The following is a 17,202-nucleotide window of genomic DNA, read 5'->3' on the forward strand; positions in this document are numbered from 1 at the left end:
GCCGCCGGCCTGTACCGGGAGGGGGGCAGCGCGGGCGCTGAGAAGGGGCGATCCCGCTGCACCCGAAGTGCAGGGGGACAGCTACTTTCCAAAACCCTTGTCTGAGTTTACGCTTGCGTTTTTTTGGGTTTGTTTTTGCCTTTGCCCCAGCGAGAGCAGGGAGGGCAGGCCTAGCCCTCGGGCTGGGCGCCTTCCCTCGCGGGTTTTGCGAGTCCTGAAAGTTTGTGGTACTTGCTGGGGGTGGCGAGTTAGAATAACGTGTCGCTGTTGTTAGGAGGGGAAAAAAAAAAAAAAAAAAAAAAAAAAAACCAAAAGCAAGGGGTCAGTAGAGACTTATCTGAAACAGAGTAAGTTCCAATATGAGCGACAACTAGAGTAGGAAACAAAACTGTCGCTTGTGTGAGAATGATTTAAAATTCAGTTTAAGTCATGTAGCCCTCCACACTCTCGAACTGCTGTTCTCTAGAATGCTTTCTTGGTTTCTGCAGTTTGGATGCCAAATCTACGAGTATCCAGGTAGTCGTTAAAGAAGGTGGCCTGAAGCTCATCCAGGTCCAAGATAACGGCTGTGGTATCAGAGTGAGTAAACAAAGTTGGCAGCCCTATGCTGATGTTTAAGACTACCTTTTAAAATTTATTTCTTGAAAAAAACAGTTGGAAATGGAGAGTGACTATTACTCGTCCCTTTCACGTAGAAAGAAGATCTGGACATTGTATGTGAGAGATTTACTACGAGTAAACTGCAAAAATTTGAAGACTTGGCTAGTATTTCTACGTACGGTTTTAGGGGCGAGGTAAGCTCTTCCTCAAGGCTTTGAAACTGTTCATTGTTTGTGGTTACCCTGTTCTAGTGGGGTTTACATACTACCTAATTTCCAATACTCTTTACTGAAGCTTCTGTTTTCTGAGAGAGTCTGCTGTGTGAATATAGGTCAAAATACATTTCTATGTCTTTCAATGTTAGGTGGATGCCTAGGGCGAGGTATATAATCTTTTTGCTTTCTGGAGTAATTTTTTTTTTTTTTAAAGTAAAACAAGGCCTGTCTTCTCAAATGCTGTTTCAGCAATCTGCAGGTAAAAAGACAAAGATTTGAGTGGAAGGTGAATCTTTGATGTCAGACATTTTTCTAAATACAATACTTAAAATTAAATCTGACAAATGTACATTTGTCTTCCTTTGCTTTTGCTATTAGTCAAATTTAGCCCCTCTGACCCCTCAGATATGCTTGTTCTCCAGATTCCCATAGGCTGTATCTAACCTTGTCTGAAAGAGCAGTCCAGGGCGAGTTCTGTTTTCCCCTCCAGAGGGACAAGACATTGTCATGGTTTAACCCGGCTGGCAACTCAGCACCACGCAGCCGCGCGCTCACTCCCCCCTCCCTCAGTGGGATGGGGGAGAGAATCGGGAAGAAAATAAAAGGTTAGAGCCGTGGGCTGAGATAAAGACAGTTTAATAAGAGAAAATAATAATAATAGTAATAATGAGAATGATAACAGAATATACAAAACGAATGATGCACAATGCAATTGCTCACCACCCGCTGACCGATGCCCAGCCTGTCCCGAGCCGCGAGCAGTCCCCCCGCAACCAACCGACCCAACAACTCCCCCCCAAGCATGACGTTATATGGTATGGAATAGCTCTTTGGTCAGTTTGGGTTAGCTGTCCTAGCTGTGCTGTACTCCCAGCTTGTTACGCACCTGGGTGAGCAGGAGAAGCTCAAAAAGTCCTTGAGTAATCTGAGCACTACTTGGCAACAGCTGAAAACATCAGTGTGTTATCAACATTCTTCTGGTACTAAATCCAAAACACAGCACTATGCTAGCTGCTATGAAGAAAATTAACTCTATCCCAGCCGAAACCAGGACAGACATACAAGTGTGTTGCCTGTGCTCAGATACGTAGATCCTTGCCTGCTCCAGAGGGCAGACTGCCCGAGTTCTCTCCTTGCACACTTTCAACAAAATCAGCTCCACAGCCAGTGGAGTCTGGTCCTGAGGCTGGCTTCAGCAGGCTGTGCAGATGCATCCATTGAGTTTTTCAGGAGAGGCATTGCAACCTAACTTTGTAATGTTACCTACAGTCAGGAGAAGAACTTGGGCAGGGATGAGGAATTAACGGCTAAAACCTTCATCTGCCTTTTGTTAACACAAAAGGAAGAAAAGAGTACGCCTGGAACAACTTTGCACATTTTTTAGCAGTGTTACATGGTTAGCTGCTTGCATCATCAGAGATAGTGAAGCGTTAGAAAAGCTAAAAGAAGGTCCTGGATAAAAGCCAGTGTCATAGGTACTAAAATTTGTTACAGCTTTACTGACCTGAAGTTTTCTTACGCGGGTTTTTTATTAATTACTTGCAAGCGGTATATCGAAACTTAGTGATGCTGTTTAAAATGTGGCTGCTCCTTCAGCAATCCACGGTTTCCAGAGCAAGGTTTACAAAGATGCTTTCTCTTTTCCTAGGCCTAGCATCAGTCATGTTGCCCATGTTACGGTAACAACTAAAACAGCTGATGCAAAGTGTGCATACAGGTATGCGACCTATTATCCAAGTGAATTCTGTTGCATGTAATAATGAACAGATGTATTTAATTCTCTTTTCAGTGCTCTTACTAAGGAGGAGGGTGGGTTATGTGTTTCTAGGGTAGTTACAAAAAAGACCCAGAATGTGAGAAAACATAGTTTGAGTAATTTTTTTTTAATTCCAAATTGTAAAGGTAAGATTTTAGCTAAATTTTTTTTTTTTTTTTTTAAAAAAGGGAAAAAATAAAAGAAATTCTACTTCAGCAGCCAACGTAGGGTAAACTCTTGTCTCTTTATTTTCGTTTTCTGTCTAGAGCTACTTACAGTGATGGAAAAATTAAAGCCCCTCCGAAACCCTGTGCTGGAAACCAAGGAACTCAGATCACCGTAAGTTTTTGTGCATGTTCTCTCTTGTCCCTGTTCTGTTCCCTGGTCGTTATGCTTGCACCGCTTAGTGCTGTGTGTTACATTGTAAGGTACGTGACCGTTATCACCTTATAGCATATTTTCCAAATGATGTGGTTGCGTGGTTTTGTTGTTTTGTTTTTGTTTTCTTCCCCAAAGACAGCAAGGTAAACTTCAGAAGATCATCTCCTTCCCCACCCCCCCTTTCTGAAGATAGCATAGTCATATACTATCAAAAATACTTCATAATCCCTCTGGCCTGCTGAAAGCCTCAGTGGACAGTTAGGGCCACAAGAAGCTCAAAATGTGAAGGAGCGTGCGTGTTGCACAGTGTAGGGTGGGAAGTGGAAGCCTGGCCTGGGAGGCTGCAGGTGTGTCTTGCAGTGGGGAACATACACCCAGCAAGCTTCACATGCCAATGTTTAGGATAATGCATCTTGGGGGGGGGCAGAAAAAAAAGAAGCGGAACTTCTACATTTCCGCCTTTCTCACTATAGCAGAAAAATAATTTGCATACTGGTCAAATAAATAGCGAAAATAAACAGTTTAAGCTGCTGTTTTAATGTCATCAACAGCCTTGATTGCAGCAACTGTTTTAACATCTATTTGTGTTTCATTAAAGCACAGTGTAATTGGGGAATCCATTGTCATCTGCCATGGAAAGCATGCAACTGTCACTGAAAAGCGAGTTGTAGAGTTGTTGTTACTGGTAAAAATACTGATGTACCAAATACTTGAAAACATACATTTCTCTGGCGTTGCATTTTGTTAGGTGAACCTAAGCAGGTAAAGAATAAATGGAATGTTTATCCTCTATAAACAAATGTTTTCAGAAAATGTTGTGGTATCTATTAAGAGGATGGATTTAAATGAATTGTATAGTATATGAGAGAAGATTTTTAAAATTATTTTTAATTGTGATCTTTTTCTCTGCAGGTTGAAGATCTTTTTTACAATGTAAATACAAGGAGGAAAGCTTTAAAAAATCCAAATGAAGAATACGCAAAAATACTAGAAGTTGTTAGCAGGTAAACTGAAACAGGAGGTTCCAGTTTTTAACACTGCCAATGAAAGTGTCAGGGCTTTTCAGAGAGAGTGGCGCGTGTGTGTGGTGTTGGTTTTCATTGTTGGTTTTAAGGGGTTTTTTTAACTACTTGTTAGTATATGGTGTCAGGTAACAGTCCCATTTGATACACTGTTTCTCCTCTGGAATAGTCTATGACTATTATTAGAAATCCTGCAAACAAGTGGTGATAGACTTGAACGAGTGAGCTCTCAAAGAACTTGGGCTGAATAGAATCCAAGTAAAAACTGTGCAAGAGCACTGAGATTTGCCTGAATATGAAAAGCTGAGCAGCGATTTCATGTCCTCAAAAAAAAAACCCCAAACAAACAAACCCCTGAAAAAACTCAAACCACTTTAATTACCAGATGGTCCCTGGCTTTGCAAGCAGGATCTGTAACCTTCTACATTTCCGCCTTTCTCACTATAGCAGAAAAATAATTTGCATACTGGTCAAATAAATAGCGAAAATAAACAGTTTAAGCTGCTGTTTTAATGTCATCAACAGCCTTGATTGCAGCAACTGTTTTAACATCTATTTGTGTTTCATTAAAGCACAGTGTAATTGGGGAATCCATTGTCATCTGCCATGGAAAGCATGCAACTGTCACTGAAAAGCGAGTTGTAGAGTTGTTACTGGTAAAAATACTGATGTACCAAATACTTGAAAACACACATTTCTCTGGCGTTGCATTTTGTTAGGTGAACCTAAGCAGGTAAAGAATAAATGGAATGTTTATCCTCTATAAACAAATGTTTTCAGAAAATGTTGTGGTATCTATTAAGAGGATGGATTTAAATGAATTGTATAGTATATGAGAGAAGATTTTTAAAATTATTTTTAATTGTGATCTTTTTCTCTGCAGGTTGAAGATCTTTTTTACAATGTAAATACAAGGAGGAAAGCTTTAAAAAATCCAAATGAAGAATACGCAAAAATACTAGAAGTTGTTAGCAGGTAAACTGAAACAGGAGGTTCCAGTTTTTAACACTGCCAATGAAAGTGTCAGGGCTTTTCAGAGAGAGTGGCGCGTGTGTGTGGTGTTGGTTTTCATTGTTGGTTTTAAGGGGGTTTTTTAACTACTTGTTAGTATATGGTGTCAGATAACAGTCCCATTTGATACACTGTTTCTCCTCTGGAATAGTCTATGACTATTATTAGAAATCCTGCAAACAAGTGGTGATAGACTTGAACGAGTGAGCTCTCAAAGAACTTGGGCTGAATAGAATCCAAGTAAAAACTGTGCAAGAGCACTGAGATTTGCCTGAATATGAAAAGCTGAGCAGCGATTTCATGTCCTCAAAAAAAAAACCCCAAACAAACAAACCCCTGAAAAAACCCAAACCACTTTAATTACCAGATGGTCCCTGGCTTTGCAAGCAGGATCTGTAACTGCTCTGTGCTCTCAGTAACACAAAAGCTAGCAAAGAGTAGCAAGACCGTATGCGAAGCGTTAGCCTGCTTCCCCAGGGAGCTACTTCAGAGCCAGGCAGGAGATTTACAGGCTTCAGCCTGAAGGGTCTGGTCCCGCTGCTCTGTGGAACAGGCTGATCTGAAGTCTTGCTGAATTACATGCTTCCAACTTACTGTTTTGGGTTTGGGGTTTTTTTGTTGTTTTTAGGATTTTTCATCTTCTAATTTTGGTTTGTTTTTTTTTTTTTCCCTCTTGAATTTTTGAGTTATTAACTGTCCCGGTCACAACAGTCTAACCTCTGTCTGCATTTTTACATTTCTCATCTTGCAGGGTTTTTCTCACAACTTAACAACTTCCCTAGAAGTTTGAGCCAGCATTCCGCAGCTGTAGTGTATCAGAGCTTGGCCCTGGGGTCACAGACAGCTGAACCATCTGGGTAGGGGAAGGTAGAAGGGCGAGCCAGCCATTTTTCAGATCCTTTCTCCGTGAATAGTTGACACTTGATCCTGTAATACTGAGGAGGTTTTGCCATTCTTCTAGTTAAACCTATGCAGTGAAACTGAACTAACCAGGTCTATAGAAGTTGATTGGGGTTTTTTGAGAAATAACCTTGAATTTCATATGATTACAAGTGAGTTATAAATAGAAAACGTTTATTTTTATAGCTGTTTAGTCCAGAAAAGCTCAATTTGGCTCAAATCACATTGCTGTGTAACAGCAAAGGAAACTGCTTTCTCCCATTACTAGCCGCTTTTTAGCATTCAGGGAAAGTCACCTTTTCTTTCACGTACCGCAGTCTTATGTTTACCTATTTTTCAGGTATGCCATCCATAACTCGGGCATCAGCTTTTCAGTTAAAAAGGTATGTAGATAAAGTCTTTATAACTTCACCATGTGTCTGTATATATCTGTACGTGTGTATATATAATGCGTATATATGAAAATGCTAGAAAATTTGCACTGCATCTTTTGCGGTGGGATTAGTGCCTTCCCTTGTACTGAAGTGTTGATGTGCACGTTGATGCAGTTTGAATAGAAACCGCATTAGCTAGAAGTAAACAAGACAAAAAAATATTTGTCAGGAGTTTGGTGTTTTCTATGTGGTCAGTGTGTTATTTTGTTTTAGCTTTATGAGCTGTTTCAGCTTCTTTTGAGAGTCTGGTTACTAATAACTGTATGAAAAGAGGATGGGGTAGAGTACCTTCATTCTGTTCTTGATAATTATTTAATGAACTGTTTATGCTCCTCACTTTCAAAGATGGAGTTACCAGCCCGAATGGTTCTGATGTGATCCAACAAATCTTGTAATCCTGTGCCATTTACCATCTATTGCTTTTCTGAACACAAATAAGTAAATAATAATACAATACATGATGTGTTCCGTGCCTTTTTGTTAGAAATGTTAAGTTTAATGTATTTCTAAAACTTCAGCCAGAACCGTGAATTGGTTAACACTCATTTCTGCTCTCTTTAGCAAGGTGATACCATGTCAGATGTTAGAACCTTATCAAACGCCTCAACAGTGGACAACATTAGGTCCATCTTTGGAAATGCTGTTAGCAGGTACGTTGATGTCAAGTTTCCTTTTGACATGATGTTTCCAGTAGCTCTCCCTCCCCTTTCTCTTTTAAAGGACACGGACCGTGCTAACTTTTCCTGCTTCCTTCAAGGTGACTTGCAGAGAAGAGGGAGTGTTGCAATAATAGAGCTCTCCCTTGTCTTGCAGAACATGTGACTTTTTTTTAGTATATCAAAGGAAGGGGGAAAGTTGCGAAGCTGTTCCTTTAATGCACTGAAAGGGAGCCATCTGCTCGTAACTTTCTGTGTGCTCATTTAAAAAGAGCAAGCTGGACCTGTGTTCTCTGCAAGTTCCTAGCCTCTTCCTAAGCTGTGAAAATCTTGCTGCTTTTTACCAGTCTGCTGTCTGAAACATTTTGAAGTCTCCTCGCATTTATTTTTTTGAACTCTTACATTTTAATATTTTGACAAAAGCTATATTAGCTGAGGCTGACTAAATCTGGCAGAAAAGTTGAAAACAAATAAAACCAATCATCTTTTGAAAATGTATCTGCCACCTTAGGAAAAATTCTCTAAGACATTCAGCTGTGAAGAATTCACTGAGTGGACTTGTGGAATGGATTTGTCCCATGAATACTTGGGTGTCAGTTTGATTCAGTTACTAAAATCACGCTTCACGTGTAAGGAATGTAACTTTTAATACGTTTAAAAACCTTTATGAAACACAGCAAAATAGAGAGGCTGTTCAGTGATAAGGTTTGCAGCGTTGTATTTTTGTTATGCATTTTTTTATTTACTACTGATGCTTATTTGATGCAGTTTTTCCTTTGTGCAGTTCTGAATAAATTGTGCATTGCAACTTAAATGTTTTGACCAGGTGTTTGGAAGTGAAACTTTTATTTTGCCCAATTTAAGATGTTTAGCTTGTTATTTTGACTTCAATGAACGCAAATAAAAATGGCATTCAGTATATATTAAGGTTGAATTAGAAAAGACTTATGGGCTACTTATTTCCATGTTAACTTCAGAAGTTGGCATAATGCCTTGCTAGAGAGCTGTGCTCACCAGTTACCAAAGTGGATTTCCTTGACTAATGAACCATGAAAATTATAAAAACTGTTATGAAAATTATTAATGTTAGGAGCTGTATGCATGAGCAAGGAAAAATGTTTACATTTTGATGACTTCTTAACAGCCCACCAATAAATATTAGACTGACAAAAGTGGACAGAGCAGTTGAACAAGAATGTTCTCGCCTGGCTGCTGACAGTTTTGAAGTGTCCTTACCTATCTCTGCCAATGACTTAAATGGTGAAATGCATATTAGAATTATCAATAGATGGTTATAATATTATGGATACTGTGATATGCTAAGGTATTAACAAGATACCGTGGATAGTTTTACAGACTCTGATGATACTGTACTACTATTTTACATTTACTTAGAAAGAAGAAACAAGGAAGTTCTGGTTAAATAATTTTTGTGACTCAGCAATGAATGTTTGAACTCTCAAATAATTCTAATGTTTTCATTAACCGTGATATAAATAGAACATAGAACAATATATTGCTACTTGTGAGTACTGTTTGAAATTTGCATCAACAGAAAAATTCATTTTTGCGTGTGTTTCTGTCAAACTGTCAATAGGGAACTGATAGAAGTGGGTTGTGAAGATGCAAGTCTGGCCTTTAAAATGAAAGGCTACATCACGAATGCAAACTATTCTGTGAAGAAATGTGTATTTTTACTCTTCATAAACCGTAAGTTTAAAAAAAAAAAAAAAAGCAGCATGTTGTACAGTTATATGTTGCTTATGTAATAAGCAGAAGAACAAACTGAAGAACTGAAAAAATGTATGAGATTCTTAAAAGCATAAGTGTTACAGTTAATTGTAGATCTCAAGGTGTTTTTCTGTTTGTAATGTGCATCATGCTTTGCACTCTAAATAGTGGAAGGCAGCTAAGACTGGGCCTAAAGGAACTTATGCTTGTGGAGTGTCAAGGTTGTGACTGTGTCCTGCTGACTTAGTATACAGAGCGGTCTCTCCATTCTGTGGCAACATTGGCACAGGATGCCACAAATCTTGACCTTATGAAATAATGGGAAGGTAGTCTGGCTATTTCAAGTCTTTGTGGAAAAAAGTACTTCTAATATAAAACATATTAAGAAGATATTGCCTATTCCTGGTTTTGTATGAAGAATAAGTAGGTCTCGGGGAAAACGGGCGTAATGGATGCCCTTTGAAGATACGAAGCGTGAAGATGTTGGTCTGAAGCAGTGGTTGGACACTGTGCAGGATATTCCAGAGGTGCACTTTGAAAATAGCATTTTGTTCTGTGTTTCAGATCGATTGGTAGAGTCAGCCGCTTTGCGGAAAGCCATAGAAACTGTGTATGCTGCTTATTTGCCAAAAAGCACGCATCCATTCCTATACTTAAGGTAAAGTAATAGGAAGAAGTAGCCTTTTAATACCATCTCGTAGGATATAGCTAGGATCAGTAGGTTTAGAAGGACATTTGTGTTCCTGATAGTAGTGTTAAGCATTGCACTGAGGTAATTAATTGCCAGACAGGAGATAATTCGCTGTGTATCTTTAACGTTCTAAAAATCAATCACATTAAAGAAGTCTTAAGAACTTAATGGGCCTCGTTTTCAGAAGTAGTGAGTGTCTGTAATTTCAGCTTACGTCCTTTAACATTACGGATGTTCTTCACTTAAGAAAATTAGTTACACTAGGAATACAGCAGGGCATTTAAGACCAGTCAGATAATTTATTCCAAACTCATTAATGTTTTTCCTTGCTGAGATATGTATTTGTGTCATTATTTTTAACAGTTACTGTTCTTCTTGGTATGCTAGTGCAACAGAAGTAAGTGAATTGCATACTGCTTTCAGGAAATAAATATTTTTTTTAGAAGTCAAGTAATAGCTAAAATTGAACTGAAACTGTCCTTTAAAAACTGGAGAATATGATATAGAATGGAAGACCTGGCTTTAATTGCTAAGCAATTGAATTTTGCTGTTCACTGGCGAAACTTAGTGAAATCCAGTGCTTTCTAACCATGAAGTTCTTGCATTGCAGAATTTAATTGAATTCCTGCTTGAGATTATTGCTAAATGACAGGGCATCAGGAGAATTAACTCATGAGACACTGCAAGTAAAAGATATTTCTAAAAACCGTTTTGTAGTAGTACAGCGGAGAGATTGGTTTAAGCTTACCTATGTAAGCTGATTTTGGTGGGTTTGGAATAGAGTTCTTCAGAGTAATTATTTTTCAGTACACTACAGTCAGATTTGTTTGGTATAACTTAGGAGGCTTCAGGGCTATTTTGGCTTCTCTGCACGGAGTAATGGCCCCGAGTCTGACAAATTTTGTACTGAACCAATTTGTGCCCTATTGGCCATCCATGGAAAATCTTAGCTTAACTTCTTTTAAAATGTTTTCCAGCCTGGAAATAGCACCCCAGAATGTAGATGTGAATGTGCACCCTACAAAACATGAGGTCCATTTCCTTCATGAAGACAGTATCCTAGAGCGTGTGCAACAACATGTAGAGAGCAAGTTATTGGGCTCTAATTCTTCAAGGATGTACTTCACTCAGGTGAGAATATGTGTTTGAAGTGACCACAGCTCTGCACTATTCTAACTATTGTGGATACATTTACTCTGTTCAGTAGCACAATCTATGCAGTAGCTGACGGCCATCAATGTTAAGACTGATAGCTTGAGATCTTTGCTCTATGTTTCAGGGATGAAACTGCTTTAATATACCAAAGTTAACAATGTGGCAGTGAACTTGAGAAAAAGTGCATGAAAGCATTTTAAATACTTCGCTCTGTCAAGTATCTGTTCAGTCTTTTTGATTTTACAAGTGTATTAGTCTTCACGTGTGGTAAATTGGTTTTACTCTGCCATGGTTTATGTGAAAGACGTGTGACTGAGGAAGTTTTTTGTTCTATGTATGTATGTGTTAAACACCTTGGGTTTAATCTAACTGGAAAAAAAAAAAAAAGGGAATATTTCCTAATATGCCTTTATATACAGTGTAGTTTAAAATTATAACCATAATACTTTTAAAAAAAAAAAAAATTTCGTTGTCCGTATTTACTGTAAGTATTTTCCCTTTGAGATGAGAGAATGCTAGCCAATGATTTTGTTAACTGCCAAGATGATGACATTTACGCTGTGTGTCTAGTGAGTGCAAAGTTGGCAGCCTGTTTAAGCAGCAGACACTGCACCTGTGGGGCTTGAAAGTTACTGGCCTCTGAGCAGTAAGATGCTGTGAGAAATGTGGCTGATCTTTGTGGGTTTTTTCTTGTTGTTGAATCTCTTCTCTTTACTTCCCTGTATCTGAACGAAGACATTGCTTCCAGGGGCCGAGTGCTCTTCCAGTGAGGTCGTAAAAGCATCAGCAAACTCTTCTGCGGTTACCAAAGGAACGAGTGATAAAGTTTACCCGCATCAGATGGTCCGCACTGATTCCCGGGAGCAGAAATTGGATGCTTTTCTTCAGCTGGTGAACAACCCCCTCAGTACAGGCCCCGCTGAAGTGACGACAGAGGCTAATGCAGGACCTCCGGAGGGTGCGGCCAGGCCACAGGATGCTGAAATGGAAGATGTCAGTGATCTGGTTGAAATGGCTGTTGTTCAGGGGGACACAGTGATGCCTGAGGGGCTGAGTGAGAGTGCACGCTTGTCTCCTGAGACTGTGCCTCCTCGGTAAGTCTCTTCTTTCATGCAAGGCTGCCTATTTATTTCATGGCATGGCCCTGAAACTGAAGATTTTTCTGACCTCTTTGGAATTCTGCCTTTTCAGAAGGAAAAATTTTCCTAGAATAACTTTCCATGGCATTTTATTGAGAAATTGAAATTCATCTGTGAACTTTAAATGACATAACTTGTGATTAAATTTTTTAACTGGAATAGGATTTCCATGCATACTGAAAGGCAGGAAGCAGTGTAAGTAATAGCATTAACTTCAGTTTAGGGAGATCACACTGGTCTGTCTCTCTTGGGAGGCCCTCCTTTTTGTGGGGGGATGGAAACGACATCACTGAATTATGCAGACATTACCCTAGGAAAGATTAAAGTGCTGTAATCTTTTTATAGCTCCTGTAGGAGCAGTTGTGAGAGGCCGAAGTCTTCTGAGGGAATCTGATCCCCCCCACCCTGACTATTACAGAACAATAATCATGAAAAAAATCATCAGAAATATCCACATCTTTTGATGTGTCCTTTAGAGTCCAATTCACTTGGTGCTTAAACAACAGATGTCTGATATGGTTGGTATTAGAGAGTACTAAATTCTCTTACGAACTGCATTTTCCTAACAAATTATGCCTCTGAAGTAAAACAAACCAGTCTTTCTTCCTGGGAAGCTTTGGGACACTTTCTGCATTTCCCATGTTAACGTACAGCATGTGAATCGAACATCCCACCTGTTGGTGTGTTTTGCTTAAGTGACAGGAGAATTGAACATAATTCCTTTTGGTTTGGTATTGCAGAAAGAGACCACGGGAAGACACGGACGTAGAAATGGAGAAAGATGACAGCAGAAAGGACATGACTGCTGCCTGCACCCCTAGAAGAAGAATTATCAACTTGACCAGTGTATTGACTCTCCAGGAGGAAATTAGTAACCAGGCACATGCAAGTAAGCAAGCCTTTTGCTCCTTAAGATTATTGTTATTCCACCAACTAAACGTCATTGTTTGAACTGCTGAGGAGAAAGAAATTTAAAAGGTGGCCCCGTCAGCTCACTGTGCTGCTAAGCAAGCTCTTAACAAAAAAGTTTGTTAAACATCAAGGGCCAAACCTTGAACAGGCAGCTGCCCCACTGGACGACTGTTGTAACCTTGTACCTTGTTAGTTGATAGAGGTTTTATGCATTCTAAATATTTTGCAAACCTTAACCTGCATCATAACTAATAACAGTATAAAATCACAGCTTGAAAAGCTAAGTTCTTTTGTAAATTTCAAACAGAAATGGCAGCTACAATATGGTCGTTACGGAAATTTTTGCTGAGTCACCCAATTGTGAAGTAGACTGGGACAGGCTTGACAAGCATCGTTTTTGTGTACTGCCTTTGCTTTTCATTTTCATTTGTGTCAGTCCCACTTATTTCACCAGTATCACACTTTCATGGATCTCTCTCCTGGTAAGAGCTGTTTTAGAAGAAGATAAAAGGTTTGTAATTCTTCCTAGGGTTGTTTCCCTCTTGGCTCTTTCAGTTGGCTTTAGAGTCATACTGAGTCACATAACCCGTATTATTCAGTTAGTCCAAATGTTGGGAATCTCGTTTTCTGAGTGGGGTGTTGAATTTATTTTGATTTTTCTGGTAGTAAGAATTGGGGCTATTCCACAGCTAAAATGGCTAGACTAACAGACATTTGTAATAAATAACTTCTTTATATATTACTAAAAATCTTTATCTTTAGAAGGCATGTACCTACACTTTACTTGTGCTCCAGAAAGTTTTGGGTTAGGCTGGTAATTCTGAGCTGGTCACTCCATAGCTGACTGTCACTGTTTAAATTCTGAAGTTAAGGGGTTGTCCCTGAGCCATAAAATGTCCCAAAATGTCTCAAAATACATGGTAGAAGTTATGCAGCTGCTTGAGGTTGTGTCTTGCCTTCACATGGGTAAGAAATGCCTACAAGAGACCTTTGCAAGACAGACTCTTCTCGCAATACTTCATTCCTTTGGAAAAGGTAACAGTGGCATTTGGGTAGTGTAGAGTTTTGTACGTGCTGTGACTGCAGCTGTGACGAAGCTACTTTCAAGGACTGCAATTAGTGACTTCTTTTTTGTGGAAAGCCTAAAATGAACTCTCTGTTATGGAATCTGACTTCTCATACTTTTTTTTTTTTTTTTTTCAATCTATATAACTGAGAAGGCTGGAAACTTATTTTGGGAATGAAAAATAAATACATTACGGACCTATTCTATCATACTTTCAGAATTTAGTATGACAATACTAGATTTTGCTGCAAAGTTGGTTTACACCTGCAGTTTTCTTTGAAGTATGTGCTCCCTTGCTGATCTCCTGTGGCTGGAAATGGATTTTGAAAGACTATTCAAGTCAAACACAGAGGTTGTGTTGTTCTTTTTCTTTTTTCTTCCAATTTACATTTGTAGTTTAATTGTTACATAACTATTCTTACTTATGCTTTAATATATATGAGTATAGGTGTGTGCACACAACTGATTAATATTTCAAAACGTGGATAATTGATAGCTCAGGCCTATGAGAAGCAGCAGGGGTATAGTAGTGACTGAACAGTAATCTGAGACTTCAGGGCTAAAAAGACATGAACCATTCAACTAACTAAATTAGGGCAGGGTTGCAGATATGCAGTTTCATCCTTTTGTTTCTTGCCCACCCCCTCAATTGTTGCAGATCTTCAGGAGATGCTCCGTGATCACTCATTTGTTGGCTGCGTCAGCCCTCAGTGGGCTCTGGCCCAGCATCGGACAAAACTGTATCTTCTCAATACAACAAAACTCAGGTAAAGAAGCTGTTAGCCTTGTTGGCAGTTGAAATCAGTACTGATTACCTAGCAAGTTAGAAGGAAGGAAACGACAGGGAAAACATCATTGTCTTGTTGCCTATCTGAAAAGTCAGGAGGCTAAAGATTAAGCAGTCAGTTCAGAACAATGGAAACAAGTCTGGCATGCTTGGGAAAAGCTGCAGGGAATCAGTGTAATTAAAACACCAGCTACTGCATTGTGTGCTTACAGACTGGGGGAAGGGAAAGAAACTTTATTTGCTTTTTGTGATGGTCTACAGCAGCAACTGGTGTACAGCGCACCTATAAACATGAGCAAGCAGAGGGTTCAGAAGAGTCATGTAAAACATTGGAGCCAGCTGGGTTAAGAGAATCTGCAGGACATGATCATAACACAAAGTTTCTATTTTTGCAAATGCAGCCTTAAAGGGCCAGTTACATAAATTTTGTAGCAAATAAGAGCATATCCTGAAGGTAGACATGCCTATCAGTTTCCAGCCTCCTGTGCATTTCTTGCAATGCAGCAAGGGAGTAAAGAGGTTGAAATATATGGTATCTGGGAATAAATCGATAGAGGCTGCATCCTTGAGTATGGCACAGAAATGTTACAATGTGGCTGTGATGTCAGAAACCAAGAAACAGATTTAACTGTAAACCCCTAGGTAGCACATGTCAATCTTAAGCAGTTTAGTTAAAGTAAGATCTTCGTTAATATGAATGGATATGTATATCTGATGTTTCCAAGATGACCCTTATTTTCCCTCCTATTTATGGTAACTTGGGAGATACGTGATCCTGTCCATATAACTAGTTTTTGTACTTCAATTTAGCCAAGAACTCTTCTACCAGATACTTATTTATGACTTCGCAAACTTTGGAGTCTTAAGGTTGTCTGTAAGTATAATTTTACGTTCTATTCTATATAAAAATATTTTTTTAAAAATTTATTTACAGTAAGCCTGTCCTTTCCAACAAATGCGTAGTCTCACAGGTTGGGTTTTATCCACTACAAAAGCGATGTTTTGTTTCTTTTACAGTAAGAATAGAATGTAGAAAACTCTTCGTAATTTTGTAGCTACTTCTGTAAGTTGTCATCCTGGTTGCTTGTCATTAAGTGTCACTTCTGGATATCCACCAAGTTTTGCTGTTGCTCCTTACATTGGGACAAATAATTAATTTGAATACACAGTCTATTAGAAATACAGTGGTGATTGCTATCGCTTATCCTGTAAATATCACAGCACTTTGCAGGATTGTGGGCTGCACAGAATTATACCTGACAGGAACTCGTACTTTTTAGACTGCTTATGATAAGCAGAACCATTTTTGTTCTGCAGGCCAGAAACAGTATATTACAGTTAGTTTGTATGTGAAGAAAGAAGCTACAGATTTCCAGTAAAGCGTGTTGATCATTAACAACAGTTTTGCTTTCTCCATTTTTAGGAGCCAGCTCCTTTATATGAGCTTTCAATGCTTGCTTTAGAGGATCCTGAAAGTGGCTGGACAGAAGAAGATGGCCCAAAAGAAGGGCTTGCGGAGTACATTGTGGAGTTTCTGCAAAAGAAGACTGAAATGTTGAAAGACTACTTTTCTCTTGAAATTGATGAGGTGACTGCTGCTATTACTTCTGACAGTAAATGAATGGTTGAATGGCAGCGTTAGGTTTATGGTTGGACTTGATGATCTTAAAGGTCTTTTCCAACCTAGATGATTCTATGATTTTAGCTTTTAGTAACAGGTAAGAGCAGTAGTTTGCTTGCAGTACTTAACTATCACTAAGAACTAGCACCAGTAGGATTTAGGTGGCTGACCCCTTTCATTCAAAATGCTCAGGACTTACGCTGCTTTTAGAAGGGTGCTACACAAAGGAGTTTATGTTTAACTAGTTACCAAATAAAATAATTTAGTCATTGCTTCCATAACTAGAATGCAGATCTCTTACCCAACAAGGTGTGCAGCTTAACCAGCTCTCTAGCTGGGCTGGGCTACAGCATCGCCATTGCTCTCAGCATGTTGTTTTCTTTTTGTGTGTGTGCCCTAATGCTTCCCTTGCTCTATACAAAACTGAACAGCTTCATCAAGGGTCATATAACCCAGATGCTTCACTCGGATATTCTCCTGGGGAGAGGGATCTGAGTAGTCAGTGGCTGGAGGAGGAGGCTGAATTCAGGCCTTCACAAGGCCTGGATTTAAGCCACTCAGCTCGGGAAGTTTACCACCACTGCTAAGCCTCTTCCTGCAATCTGTACCTGGCATCAGGCTTTAAAACCTTGTAACTTCAGATACCCGGAAGGCTCACTAAGTATGGTCTTACAACACGTAACAGTTTTGGTGCGCTTACTGGAAGAAAAAATGTTGTGGTTTTGTTTGGGTTGTTTTACTGAAGCAGCAGGTTTGCCTTGCAGGAAGGAAACCTGATTGGGTTACCACTTCTGATAGACAACTATGTCCCACCGCTGGAAGGACTGCCTATGTTCATCCTTCGCTTGGCCACAGAGGTATATTCTCTTCATTATTTTATTCATTCACAAATAATTTTTTTTTTTATTTTGGAAAGAATGAAATGAATCAAATTAATTAATCAGAAGGTGCAAAGGAAAGGCTGGAGCTGGTTAAATGTACTGTTACATGCTCCAGACACTTCTGCTACAGTTACTGATTAGTTGTGCTTTGCCTCTGCATTCATAACTACTGATTGAATGGGAATACATTTTGATTCTAAAGCCTGCATTTCTACCCTTTTTTTTTTTTTTTTTTTTTTTTTTT

The 17,202-nt window shown here is 39.2% G+C and overlaps 1 protein-coding gene across 2 annotated transcripts in view; it reads left to right on the forward strand.

Moving 5' to 3' along the window:
• Positions 1 to 4,711: 4,711 nt before the first annotated feature.
• The window catches only part of MLH1 (mutL homolog 1), a 15,448-nt gene continuing 2,957 nt past the window's right edge, over positions 4,712 to 17,202 (forward strand). Inside the window, exons 1-12 of one of the 2 annotated variants that reach the window (XM_009640992.2) lie at positions 4,712 to 4,949; positions 6,226 to 6,268; positions 6,881 to 6,969; positions 8,573 to 8,685; positions 9,271 to 9,364; positions 10,375 to 10,528; positions 11,288 to 11,646; positions 12,432 to 12,580; positions 14,328 to 14,436; positions 15,267 to 15,330; positions 15,880 to 16,044; positions 16,842 to 16,934. In XM_009640992.2, coding sequence (XP_009639287.1) covers positions 6,893 to 6,969; positions 8,573 to 8,685; positions 9,271 to 9,364; positions 10,375 to 10,528; positions 11,288 to 11,646; positions 12,432 to 12,580; positions 14,328 to 14,436; positions 15,267 to 15,330; positions 15,880 to 16,044; positions 16,842 to 16,934 — 1,377 coding nt within the window. In that variant the 5' untranslated portion in view covers positions 4,712 to 4,949; positions 6,226 to 6,268; positions 6,881 to 6,892. Of the gene's footprint in view, positions 4,950 to 6,225; positions 6,269 to 6,880; positions 6,970 to 8,572; positions 8,686 to 9,270; positions 9,365 to 10,374; positions 10,529 to 11,287; positions 11,647 to 12,431; positions 12,581 to 14,327; positions 14,437 to 15,266; positions 15,331 to 15,879; positions 16,045 to 16,841; positions 16,935 to 17,202 lie in introns of those variants that run through there. The other variant, XM_035896375.1, reaches the window with a different exon arrangement.

Source organism: Egretta garzetta, unplaced genomic scaffold (assembly GCF_000687185.1).
Source record: "Egretta garzetta isolate BGI_Z169 unplaced genomic scaffold, ASM68718v1 scaffold170, whole genome shotgun sequence".
Taxonomy (NCBI): domain Eukaryota; kingdom Metazoa; phylum Chordata; class Aves; order Pelecaniformes; family Ardeidae; genus Egretta; species Egretta garzetta.